General features: G+C 39.2%; 2 protein-coding genes and 1 non-coding gene across 3 annotated transcripts in view; 1 reads left to right on the plus strand and 2 right to left on the minus strand.

Annotated features, from left to right (window-relative positions):
- MCMDC2 (minichromosome maintenance domain containing 2) overlaps positions 1-6,147 on the plus strand; it is a 49,435-nt gene extending 43,288 nt beyond the window's left edge. The window contains exons 16-17 of the mRNA XM_043880013.1: positions 4,116-4,615; positions 6,030-6,147. Of these exons, the coding sequence (XP_043735948.1) occupies positions 4,116-4,282 (167 nt within the window). The 3' untranslated portion in view covers positions 4,283-4,615; positions 6,030-6,147. The remainder of the gene's footprint in view (positions 1-4,115; positions 4,616-6,029) is intronic.
- Positions 6,148-6,540: 393 nt separating this feature from the next.
- On the minus strand, positions 6,541-10,078 carry LOC122679091. The gene is made up of 5 exons (XM_043879344.1): positions 10,015-10,078; positions 9,537-9,966; positions 7,212-7,325; positions 6,899-6,964; positions 6,541-6,720 (listed from the first exon to the last, which is right to left on the minus strand). The coding sequence occupies exons 1-4, from the start codon at positions 10,076-10,078 to the stop codon at positions 6,961-6,963; spliced, it is 612 nt and encodes a 203-aa protein (XP_043735279.1). The 3' UTR covers positions 6,541-6,720; positions 6,899-6,960.
- On the minus strand, positions 7,038-7,125 carry LOC122679710. The gene has a single exon (XR_006336500.1). It is a non-coding gene; the product is annotated as a small nucleolar RNA SNORD87 (small nucleolar RNA).
- Positions 10,079-13,613: the final 3,535 nt, after the last annotated feature.

The raw sequence follows: 13,613 nt of genomic DNA on the forward strand, positions 1-13,613 counted from the left end.
TAGCAGAAATAGGTGTTTTTCTGGAATTCTCTTGCCTTTTCAATGATCCAGCGGATGTTGGCAATTTGATTTATTACGAGGCATTAATTTTGATGAGATATACCATCCTTCAAACATTGGTTCTGCTAACATAACAAAATCAGCCAGTTATTTTACCAGGAAAATGGTTTTTACTCAGGAGCAGGAAAGAACTGCAATTTAGGACATGGCAAATCTGGTAAATCACATGTAAGTCTGGTAAAGCAAAGAAAAAGAAACTCTTCTATGGAGGAGAACAGTTTGGAGGGTTTTAACAGAAAGCCCATTGGAGAAAACTGGGAGTTCCAAGTTTAGTGTCTTTTCGTTGGCTACATTGTGACAGTCTCTCTTTGGCAGAGCTGTTGCGAGGCAAGGAGAAAAATCTTTCAAATCTTCCTTCCTCCTGCTGGTGGTACTAGAGTAGTGTCGCTTCTTGGTGGAGATGCAAGATATGTTTCTTCCTGTTGGGATCCATATTGATATTGAGAGGTACCTGTATGAGAGCTCCCCCTTCTGGTCTCCCGACTCCATTTTAGTGAGATTTTTACTCTATTTTCAGTTCCAGCCCTGGGCAATAAAGTATTAATACGGACTTTTCTGTGTGTATTTACTTAGTGTTTTAACTTGCTTCAGATTCAATTTATAATATTTTTTCACAGACATCCGTTAGAACATTAGAACTTTGTTCTTATCTAAATCAAGAATTCTTAACCTAGCATCCATGGATACTGAGTCCTAGGGACTTGTGAATCCCTAAGTTACATGTGAACTTGTATATGTATTTGCTTTCTACCTTCTTGCTTAGGAAGTGGAATCATTAAGTTTTATGGAGTATGTCTTAGACTTTCATGACCCTCAGAAAATGTTAATTATCATTCTGAATTAAGAACTTCCCTTGTCAATGTATGACAAAAACCACTACAATATTGTAAAGTAATTAGCCTCCAACTAATAAAAATAAATGGAAAAAAAAAAAAAAAAAAGAACTTCCCTTGTGGCGCAGACAGTTAAGAGCCTGCCTGCAATGCAGGAGACCTGGGTTCAATTCTTGGGTCAGGAATATTCCTTGGAGAAAGAAATGGCAACCCACTCCAGTATTCTTACCTGGGAAATCCCATGGACAAAGGAGCCTGGCGGGGTACAGTCTATGAGGTTGCAAAGAGTCCGACATGATTGAGCAACTAACACATTCACTCACCAAAAAAGAAAACCACTTGTTCCCAACCAGCAATAAATAAGGATATGTATTTTTGTTTGTAATTTGCTTTATCTTTACATTCTTATTCTATATTTTAAAATATACTTGATAAAATCTAAGACATTACTTTATGTACTATGAAGAAAAAATGCTGCTAATTTTACTATGACAAACTATCACCATCAAAATTAAGACAAAACTAGATTTCAGTAAGAAGATAAAAATGTATGTTTTTGAATTTAGGAACTATGGTACTATAATGTTCAGGACTCCTGTGACTGAATATGGCTATTTTCACTTGATAACTATTTGTCAAGACTTTCTTGAAGCATTTAAGAAAGCTTTTGTTGAGGGAAATAAAGCTATGTGAAGTTTTTCCTTTAGTTACTTTTTGTTTCCATAATGAGTGTCAGTTAGGTATATTCTTTTTTAAGTCTTAAGCAAAATGATGTTAAAACTCCATAAGTGTTACTTTAAAGATAGGAAAATAATCCCTACTCAGGGATGTTTTTCTTGGAGGCAAAAACCAATACCTGTGCCTGAACTGGATTTAGGAGTTGGGGCAATGGGGAGAAGGAAGAATTAAAGAAAACTCTCAGGTTTCTGCCTTGAGCAACTGAGTGGATCATGTTGCCATTTACCAAGACTAGAAAGAAAGAGAAAAAGGGTTGGGTCCAGTTGTTGTTGTCACTGTTCCATCCCTAAATCAAGTCTGACTCTTTGCAACCCCATGGACTGTAGGATGCCAGGCTCCTCTGTCCTCCATTCTCTCTTGAAGTTTGCTCAGATTTATGTTTATTGAGTTGGTGATGCTATCTAACCATCTCATCCTCTGCTACCTCCTTCTCCTTTTGCCTTCAGTCTTTCCCAGCATCAGGGTCTTTTCCAATGAGTTGGCTCCTCATCAGGTGGCCAAAGTATTAGAGCTTCAGCAACAGTAAATAAATATTCAGGGTTGATTTCCTCTAGGACTGACTGGTTTGATTTCCTTGCAGTCCAAGGGACCCTCAAGAGTCTTCTCCAACACCACAATTTGAAAGCACCAATTCTTTGGCACTCAGTCTTCTTTATGATCCAGCTCTCACATCTGTACCTGACTATTGGAAAAACCATAGCTTCGACTACATGGACTTTTGTTGGCAAAGTAGTGTCTCTGTTTTTAATACGATGTCTAGATTTGTCATAACTCTTTTTTCCAAAGAGCAATCGTCTTTTAACTTCATGGCTGCAGTTACCATCTGCAGTGATTTTGGAACACGAGAAAATAAAATCAGTCACTGCTTCCACTTTTCCCCCTTCTATTTGTCAGGAAGTAATGGGACCGGATGCCATGTACTTAGTTTTTTGAATGTTGACTCTCAAGCCAGTTTTTTCATTCTCCTCCTCAAGAGGCTTTTTTAGTTCCTCTTTGCTTTCTGCCATTAATGGTATCATCTGCATATCTGAGGTTGTTGATATTTATCCCAGAAATTTCAATTCCAGCTTGTGAGTCTTCCAGCCCAGTATTTCGCATAATGTACTCTGCATAGAAGTTAAATAAGTAGGATGACAGTATACAGCCTTGTTGTACTCCTTTCCTAATTTTGCACCAGTCTGTTGTTCCATGTCCAGTTCTAACTGTTGCTTCTCAACCTGAATACAGGTTTCTCAGGGGGCAGGTAAAGTGGTCTGGTATTCCCATCTCTTTAAGAATTTTTCAGTTTTTGTGATCCACACAGTGAAAGGCTTTAACATAGTCAGTGAAGCAGAAATAGATGTTTTCCTGGAACTCTCTTGCTTTTTCGATGATCCAGCAGATGTTGGCAATTTGATCTCTGGTTCCTCCGCCTCTTCAAAACCCAGTTTGTTGGGTCAGGGGTGGAGAATCAAATTATAGGTATAAGTTTAAGACATCCTACAGAGCTATCAATAGACAAGATACAATAATCTGGGGTTTGAAAGAGAGTTTTAAACTAGAAATACAATTTAGGTATCATCAGTACAGAGACGGTACTCAAAGCCATGGAGTGGATGAAATCACTGAGAGACTATACAGAGAACCACAGGGACTGCCTTTGAAGAATTTCGGTATTTAGAAAGAATTGAGGGGGAGGAGCTAACTAGCTAATGAGACTGAGAAGCAGTTGTATTAGAGAAGTCAAGAAAAAAGAGTGTTTCAATAAAGGAGTGGAGTGGTCAACTATAGCATGTGTTGAGAATTTGAATAAGATCAGATTTGGCATCTAGAGGTTGTGGATGGTCATGATTCGACCTATTTCAATGGAGTTGGGATGTGGGTGGGGTAGGAAGTGAGGCTATGGAGATAGCACACACAAACTTTGAAATGTTTGACTATGAAGATGAGAGAGAATTAGCTAGAGAAGGATGTGTGGTCCAGGAAGGGATTTTTTTTTTTTTTAAGATGGAAGATAATAGTTCATATGATGTGCAGTACAAAGTAAACTAATGACACTGCAGAAAGCAGCATGAAGTCTTTAAAAAGGTGAGAGGATGGGATCTAGAGCATGTGTGAAGGGAAAGGCCTCTGATAGAAAAATTACTTCACTTTATAGGAAGGAAAACGATGGATACAAAATCAGGTAGGTTTGGTCTTTTACTCTACACAGGTCATCAGCTAAAAATAAAAGGTTTGAGGGGAACAGAATGGAACATAATAGTTATTGTGGCCGGGGTGGGGGGGGGCCAGTGGGGAGATGAAGTGTGCTAGAAGAGAAACTTAGGTTTTTTAGGCAGTGCAACTGCCCATTTGAAGCTTCTTTATTTAAAGTGAAATCAATACCAATTATTGTTTTTCTACCTAGCAACCTGAATGCAGGCATAAGCTTTTTTGTTGAAAGTTATGCCTTCACATTTAGTATTTGAAGTATTTCTCATTTTTACTTTTCCCTTCTACACTTAGGGGCCGCTGTATTTTGTGTTGCTCCAAATGCAGTGTTTCCATTTGAACAGTATGATGAAGAATATTTAGAGCAAAGGGATGTCTATCTGACTGAGTGCCAACAACAGCTCCAACAGTTTATTGCCACATATGGACCTGGGACAGCTATTTTTGCTAGTGATGAATAGGCAGTCTGAGGAAATGTTTTTCTTCATTCCTTTTTAAGCAATGGAAAAAAGTGTGAATGATTTTGAAGTAATGCTTCAGGCAATCTTGTGTGTAGGTACAATAGAATGTACCTACATTGTGTAGGATATATTAGAATGTCATCTTAAAAAATATAAAATATGATTTCTTCAAATTGTTAATGGAATAAACACTAATCCAAATCTCAAAGCCAGCAGCAGAAATTTATATTAGAATTTTATTGAAAAAAAAACAAACTTCTGGTTAACCTAGTATACCAGTGGCCCACAGATTAAAATATAAATAATGTTACAAACTAAGAAATGAAAAAAAAGGTAAGTTTTGTGCTTTTGTGTAGTTCCTTCTATTTGTCTCAAGATGGCAGTAATACTTTAAATATTTACTTACAAAGTTAAAATCATTTTTTTTTTAATTTGTGAACTTGACAAATTGATGGGTAAACAACAGCATTTATATAACCAAAAGCCTTCAATTTAAGGACTTTTCATGCTTTACTAGATATTGTCATGTCTATTACATTGTTTTAGAAACTCTAATTATAGGATAAGAAAAAGCTTTGGAAATTTTCCATTTTTAAACCAGGTTAAATGAAAAAAAAAAGTAAGTTACACTGAATTGAGGATCAGTAATTGGCTCCTTAAAGCGAGTTGCAAGATACCAAAATGCAAACAAACCAATTTTCAAATCCTGTCTTCATTTTTAGAGGGACAATATCTACTCTGAAAAGGTAGGGACACCATGAGAAAATATAAAATCCCCAAAACCTTTTCATTTTCCAAAGTTTTAGTAAAAGACTACTCACTAAAAGGAAAATGTCATCACAAAATTGCCACTTTATTAACCAAGACACTATCACACATCAATTCTGTAGAAATGGGTACTTCATGGAGTTTAACCATGAAGGTAGACAGCTTTCACACTCTCTAGAGGACTTTGACCCATCATTTATTATTTTACTTCCTAGCCGTTCATTCAACAGTATTGATTGAATATCCAGTAGTGGCAAAGACTATACAGTGTTTTCAGAAGGCAAACCTGGTCTTTTAAAAAAAATGTATATGTCACAAATTAAAGACTTCCTTTGTGGTTTATGTATTTATGTTTTTTGTTCTCTATGAGATGAAGGCAAAACACATTTCTTAATAAAACTAGGATCTATAAAATGGCCTCCTCTTTACAATTGTGAAGTGTTCAGATTCTGTTGATGAAAAGGACTAGTATCAAATACAGGTGAAAATGGTTTTCAAATGTCACCCCTGATGGGAAGGCTGTAAGATATTGCTGTACACTTTATACTGATTTACCAAACTCAAATTATAACCCTGATAAAAACAAGGATTTTATGTACTGTAGGACACAACAGGGGAAAAGCAAGATTCAGCTAAATTTAAATCATCTTGGTAGGATTTCAGTTATTTTCAAATTCGCATGCCCTGGACAGACTGGACCGTCACTACTTACTTAAATTGAGCATATTATTACGTATACTAGAATTAGGAAAAATTGTCATTTTCCCTAGATTAACTCCCAAATCCCTTTTTTATTCATAAATGTAAAAGCAAACCAAGAATAAAATTAAAATTTAAAAATCTGTAGGTCACAGGTGAAACCTTTACTTGTAAGGGGTCATTTAAGGAGTTGAGAAAATTTCAACTAATATACCCTTGAACACAGGTTTGAACTACATGAGTCCACATATAGGGTGTTTCTTCTTTTTTTTTCTTTCAGTAAATACATACTACGCTATACAATCTACAGCTTATTGAACCAGAGGATGTGGAACCTTGGATACAAAGGGTGGACTATAAAGCTATACTTGGATGTCTGATGCTGAGACGGGTTGGTGCCCCTAAACCCCTTTGTTTTTCAAGGGTCAACTGTGCTGTTTTTCAGATACACAGAGGTTCTGAAGGGGGAGGCCCTCATAGGTATCTAGTACACAGTGATTAACCTCTGCAGAAACCCCCTAAGGCAAAAAAGGGGGCTGAGAACTGGATATACTAAAAATGTCTCCCCAGCTGCCAGCCACCTGCAACTTCAGAAAGAATCACTATCCAGAGGAGCTGGTTATTGACAAGAATACACTATCCCTAAAGAAACTTTAAAAACAAGTCTGACCAGTAACTATGAAAATGAAGTTATTTAAAGACCTGATTTATTTCTGCATTAAACACGTATCACGTTGCTAAAAAAAAAAAAAAAAAGACGTGATTTATTTTATTTTAATAAAGACCTGATATATTTTAAAGAGAACAGACTTTATTGTCCAGCAATTAAAATAATTTGAAGATGTATTTTTCTCCATAATTTACTGTGAGATGAACATTAAAATACAATTTTAATTTTTATCACTTGCTTTAATGCACGTCTTCTTGAACAACTCTTCATTTTTCCTTCGAAAACGTTGTGTGCCACACCTCTGGGGAAAAATCAGAAACCAACAGTGAAAATAATTCCATACTCAAAACTTGAAAGTCATATACCTGACACACAAAGGCACCTTTAACAGGAAAGGAAATGGCCTCAGCTTTTGGAGTTTATCAGATACTTTCAAATTGTCAATAGATGTGGCTGCATGACAAATCGTAATCACTTACTTGAGGTAATGAAGAGTTTTTAAGCACCACTGCTAAGCACTTGAACATTCATCTGCACGTACTCATCTGCTGAAAAGAACAGTTCACCAATTTTAATAAAAAACTGTATTAGATTTGAGTACTTCACATAATATATGTTACTGGCATCTCAGTCTTAAAAGTCATTTCTTCAAAGATACCCTCAGCTGGGTAAACGGCAAAAAGTAATTTGTCATCACTGTGCCAGTTATTAAACATTTTGGTATTGTGCTTCAGGAACAATATCACAAACACCTAAAAAAAGCACACAACTTAACATTATAACTTCTGGTACCTTGTTACATGCACAGCGGTCCTCCTAGTGTTTTCACAGCCATCCTCTTTGACAGGTTTTTGGAAAACATTTATCACAATGATCTTCATCTTCAACTCATAGGCTCTGCTGCACCTAGAAATTAAATGTATTTCATTGTGAATTCTCATTTGCACTTGTATCTGTTTGGCATCTTATATCTAGTATGATCCAGTTGGCTCTTTTCCCCATACTCATTCAAGAACCATTTAAAAAAAAAAGAAAAACTTATAATCTTTCTGACTCCCAATCAACTTTTAAGAAAAACCATTAACAAGTGGAGTCATTTTCTGCTGTTTAACACATCTCTAAAAGAACAAAAGAATGTGCTTGCTGCTTGATTATACTTTTTTTGGTAATCAAAACTGATAAGGCTCCCAGTTTAATACCTATAATGACTTGGGTATGTCTTGATCCTTTTGATTGGTTAGGCCCTAATAATTCCATAAATGATTTTTCCAAGCTGGAAATGGATTCATTAGCATAGGTAAAAACGATGGATGCATTTACGATATTATTTTACTGTGGCAGCACAGATTTTAAGACATGATGGTCCTAATGAGTACCTAACCATTGCTTTTCTGTCTCAGAGCTTGACATGGATGAGGTGAGTCAGGTTAAAGGTTAGATATATAAAAACATGTGTGCAGACTTCTAACTAAAAACATTATCATGGCAGCTCTAATATAGTTTCAGAGCAGACATACATGATGTTGACATCATTACTGGACACAGTCCGGTAGAATTAAGTCCCAAGTTGCCTGAAAGCATATTTATGTACTGCAAAGGGCATGGTCAGGGCCACAGATCATGTCCCCTAGAACCCCAAGAGAATAAATCATTGAACCATCAGCTACTGGAAATGATTTATGAGCACATAACAAATGCTGGGCCTTGCAAAACAATTTATCACTTTCAAGTCTTGAAATACTGAGATATTTCACATAATATTAAGAATACAAACTACTGGATATGAATATTTTCAATTTGGAAAACTTTAATATATGATTCATAACACTTCTAACAACTACATGCAAGTTCTATTTAAGGCCTAAAACAACCAACAATTAGGGATATGTATGTATAAAACTGCTATCCACTCTAATCCCCTCAAAAAAACCCGAGTTTGGAAACAAAATCCCAGATGATGGGCACCTCAGGAGAGAAGCATGGGATAGAAAGAAAGGAATGGGATAGGGAAGCAAATGGATGTTATGGTATTAATAATACTCACTGGGCTTTTGTGTATTTATTATGCTTGTGTGTGTTAGTTGCTCGGTCATATTCAACTGTTTACGACCCCACGTACTGTAAGCCGCCTGGCTCCTCGGTCCATAGAATTTTCCAGGGAAGAATACTGCAGTGGGTTGCCATATTTTACTCCAGGGGATCTTCCCAACCCAGGGATTCTTTACCATTGCGCCACCTGGGAAGGCTTTATTATCCTTAAGGACTTACATAAATTGTCAAAATTTTAATCAATCGTTTATTTTGTAAAGTTTTTAAAAATTCCAACACTTAGCAATGAAAATAGGGTTCCAGTCACTATGCCTCAAAAAGAAGGGCTGAAATACCAAATATAAGCTACTTTAAGCCACTGGTGAAAGTTAACTGTTTTGATTGTTTGAGATGAAAAAACGGGTATTTCAAATCGGGGGGAGGGAAAAAAACCAAACACCTGACTATAGCAAGTCTCATGGACGAGCACTAATAACTTCGCTTTTAAACAGACAAAAGGTCTTCCAGCTCTAGACCAGTTTCTTCTGTATCAAGTTCAGAATACACATCTCTATGTAAATCCAAGTATCTAAGGCTACAGCCGGCATTTACAGCCTAAGGGTCTTCTAACCCCTAAGGATTGTTCTCCAACTTCAGTGCCAAGTCTCTAGAGCCTATTTACAAAGGAAGATCCGGGAACAAATGCCTACAGTGCGCCACTGCGCAGAGCCCAGAACTCAATGTTAGCAGGTTAACCGTGCTGCGTTAAAGTTTAAAAACCAACCAAAAAGTCCAGCCAAGTCAAGGGTGCCTTAAGATTTAACAGGTAATCCCTTCCCCCTTTACAGAACATTTCCTTAGAAAGGATAAACAATTGTACATTTAAGGGGCCCAGAAGCCGAAAGGCCACACACAAACCTTTCCTTGGGATACAAAAGGGCTCCGGTCGAGGCCTGGGCTGGGCGTGAGGCCACCCGCCTCAGAACCCAGAGAATGGCAAAAGGCCCTTCGTTAGTCTGAGCTGAGAACAGTCGAAACCGGCTTTTACTAACAAGGGTCGGCTAAAACTCACAGGTAACGGTTACTCACAAAATGCGATTGAGCAGAAGGCACGGAGGAGAGCTCGAGGCGGCGTCAACCGGGTTGGGGAGGGGAAGGTGGCCTCCTGGGATGACTCGGAGGCCGCGGCCGCGCCGACCGCTGGACTGTGCCCGGCAAGGGACCGAAGCCACCGGGATGGGGATCCCGGGGGCGGGACGCACAAGCCGGAGGGGCCTGAGGCCGACCTGTAGACCCGGGCACGGAGTCGGGTTCCTGGGAGAAATAAGAAAATGACCTAACTCCGCGGGGCCTTCTCCCCTCGAAGAGCTGGGCGACGTGCCCGCGGGCGTTGCCGCCACGCCCGTACGGCCAACAGACCCTGAAAGCTCTTCCTCCGCCCGCGGCCAAGCGGAAAAGAAGGCGCTACTGCCCGGGTTGGCGCTCCGACACTCCAGGCCTGGCCCCGCCCCTTCCGGCCCTGGCCCCGCCCCTCAGCCGGCGCGTGTTTGCGGTGCGGCGGGTTTACTCTGACAGCTGAGGGGTGCTTTTGGAATTTCCGCATTGGCCTTTGGGGCAGCTGAGGACCTCATTGTGAACTAGTCTGTAGACCATGTAACTGATTAGTCTACCAGTTTGTAATGGATCCAAGCAACCAGAAAATGCTGGAAAAAAGAAAGTTCCTCCCATTCCTGGTTTCATTTGCTTGGTCTTTTACTTCCTCAGGTAGTTCAGTACTTTAAAAAGTGGTATTGGAAACCCCGATATAGAGTAAGAGTACCCAGAATCGACCCGTTAAAACTCACAGAAGGACTAGTTACCAGAAAAAAAAGAAGCTGTATAGTCCTTTATATTATGACAATAGTTATTGTTGCTAATTTTGTTGATAATAGTAGAGGGTGAAGAAAAAGCATTCATAAAGCACTTGCCTTGTTTATAAACTTACCATTCGTTAGTTTTCGTGCTTTGCGTTTTATTACGCTTGTTTTTCTCAGCCTATTATATCTTGAATCTTGACTGCATAGCACTAGGCTTAGTGGTAGAGACAGGCTGATGATCTTGTCAGAAAGAATACACATGAAAGCATATCATTAAACAATAATCTGTAAAAGACACATCGTCTCTCCTTTAAAAACTGGAAGTTGATGACATATTTACATCGTTTAAGAAATCAAGATGGACTAACTATGGTGTCAGGCATTCAGAATTGAGCCGGGTGGACATAGTTGGGTGTGGTTTCAGACATGTTTCTGCATCAGAGAGAACCTGAATTTTCTGAACTGTGTCAAACTCAGGACACCACCAGCCGGTTTCAAAACAATAATGTATTAGCAGCTGCTAGCTACAACTTTGGAGAAGGCAATGGCAACCCACTCCGGTACTCTAGCCTGGAAAATCCAATGGACAGAGGAGCCTGTTGGGCTGCAGTCCATGATGTCCCTAAGAGTCTGACACGACTGAGCGACTTCACTTTCACTTTTCACTTTCATGCATTGGAGAAGGAAATGGCAACCCATTCCAGTGTTTTTGCCTGGAGAATCCCAGGGACTGGGGAGCCTGGTGGGCTGCCATCTGTGGGGTCGCACAGAGTCAGACACGACTGAAGTGACTTAACAGCAGCAGTTACAACTTTGTAGTTTCAAAGGTTACCCCCTATCTTTCTCAGCTATGTATCATTTCAGTCCCAAAGCAATCCTTGTTTATCAAGCACCCTTACTTCTTGCCAACTCCAATCCTAATTATTGACAAACAATGTATGTAATCTTGTGGTTTTCTGCCTTTATGAGCTTCCCCCACGTTGTAGTGTGGCGGAACATAATTCAAGTGCTTCCTGGAGTTCTATCTCCTGGGCTGCAGTCCCAACACACCCCAAATGAACACCTCTTTATTGCTGCCAGGTCTCTGTTATTGGAATTCTTGGGTAACAAATCCTAAGAAATTGATACAAAATCCAGGGCAGGATATGTTTGCCTCAAAAAAACACAGTGTGAAAATCTAAACCTAGCAAAACAAATTGTGATTGTGTGAAATCGCTTCAGTCATGTCCAACTCTTTGCGACCCTATGTACAGTAGCCCGTCAGACTCCTCTGTTCATGGGATTCTCGAGGCAAGAATACTGGGGTGGGTTGCCATGCCCTCTTCCAGGGGATCTTCCTCTCCCAGGGATCAAACCCATGTCTCCTAAGTCTCCAGCATTGGCAGGCAGTTTCTTTAGTGCTACTTGGGAAGCCCTGTGAATATTCTTAGTCTCATTGAATTATACACTTAAAAATTGTTAAAATGGTAAGCTTATGTATATTTTATAACAATACAAGTAAAATTTAAAAAATATTTTAGAGGAAAAAATATCTGCACTTTCACACGACTTACCTCACCTTTTGTTTCCCCTCTCTTGCTGCACACCAGTCACCCTGCCCGACTCTTTAGTTTTTAGAACATGGCAAACAATTTTCACATCTCAAGGCGTTTGCTCTTGCCTGGATTCTCCTATCCCAGTTTTTTGAGTGACTAACTACTTTCTTTCATCTTAGCTTCTAGGTCGATTTTTCAGTGAGGCCATACTTGCCCTTCCTATCTAAAGTGTGGTGGTGGTGGTTTAGTCACTAAGTTGTGTCTAACTCTGGCAACCCCATGGACTGCAGCCTGCCATGCTATGCCCATGGGATTTCCCAGGCAAGAATACTGGAGTGAGTTGCCATTTCCTTCTTCAGGGATCTTCCCAACCCAGGGATTGAACCCAGGTCTCCTGCAGTGCTGGTAGAGAATCCACATGCAATGCAGAAGACCCCGTTTTGACTCCTCGGTTGGGAAGATGCACTGGAGAAGGGATAGACTACCCACTCCAGTATTCTTGGGCTTCCCTGGTGGCTCAGCTGGTAAAGAATCCACCTGCAATGCGAGAGACCTGGGTTCAATCCCCGGGTTGGGAAGATCCCCTGCCCTGGAGAAGGGAATGGCTATCCACTCCAGTATTCTGGCCTGGAGAATTTCATGGACTATACAGTCCATGGGGTCGAAAAGAGTCAGAGGCACCTGAGTTGCTTTCACTCACTCACTCCTACAGTGCAAGAGATGTCCTTCACTGCAAGTGGATTCTTTACTGACTGAGCCATTTATTTAAAGTGGGTCCACTGTAAAACATCCCTTTTTGTTTCCTTCATAATCTGTAGTTATATTAAAAAAAAAAAAAAGAAATCTATACTTTTGCTGCCCTCACTGGAATATACATTCTGTGAGAGGAAACATCTAGTCTGTTTTGCTGACCATTTTATTCCTAGTACCTAATATAGTCTCTAGCATGTAATAAATAGCTATTGATTGAATAAATAAATGGATCTATATTTGCTGATTTGGAAATTATTTCAAGATATGTTAAATTTTAAAAGCTAGATGCAGAAGCTGTTTAGTAAAATCCTATTTTTTTCCTAAATAAAAAGAACATGGATTTATTCAGCTATATATATTTTTTGAGAGGTTCAGAAGGAATGTTGGCAATGTATATCTCTAGTTGGTTTTGGAGGGAAAGTGATATTTTAATTTTTTTTTGTATACCGTTCACTACTGTTTGGATATTTATTGTGTGTATGCAATTTTATAATTAAAGTAAGTTGAAAAATTATTAAAATAGTACATTTTCTCTCCTGACTGCAAAAATATACCATTTCTATTTGCCCCCTTTCTGTTTGAAGATTTGCCCCCTTCAGCCATCATCCCTTATTAACATCATGATAAGTGTTCAGTGTTCTCCAGCAAGGAGCACCATCTTAGGGGTTGCCAGTCTCTAGGTTACTGAAGTTAGTTAATGCTGCCAGTTGCAAATACAACTAAAACCACTTCAAAGGGAAAGTTTCATGGTTTAAATGATATGTGTGTGCGTGTGTGTTCAGTTGTGTCCGAATCTTTGCAAACCCATGGACTGTAGCCCTCCAAACTCCTCTGTCCATGGAATTTTCCAGGCAAGAATACTGGAGTGAGTTGCCATTTCCTCCTCCAGGGGATCTTCCCGATCTAGGAATTGAATCCTTATCTCTTGCATCTCCTTCATTGGCAGGTGGATTCTTTACCACTGTGCCACCTGGGAAGCCCTAAATATAATGGTTTATCCAAATGTAACTTTAAAAAAATAG

This window comes from Cervus elaphus, chromosome 21 (assembly GCF_910594005.1).
Source record: "Cervus elaphus chromosome 21, mCerEla1.1, whole genome shotgun sequence".
Taxonomy (NCBI): domain Eukaryota; kingdom Metazoa; phylum Chordata; class Mammalia; order Artiodactyla; family Cervidae; genus Cervus; species Cervus elaphus.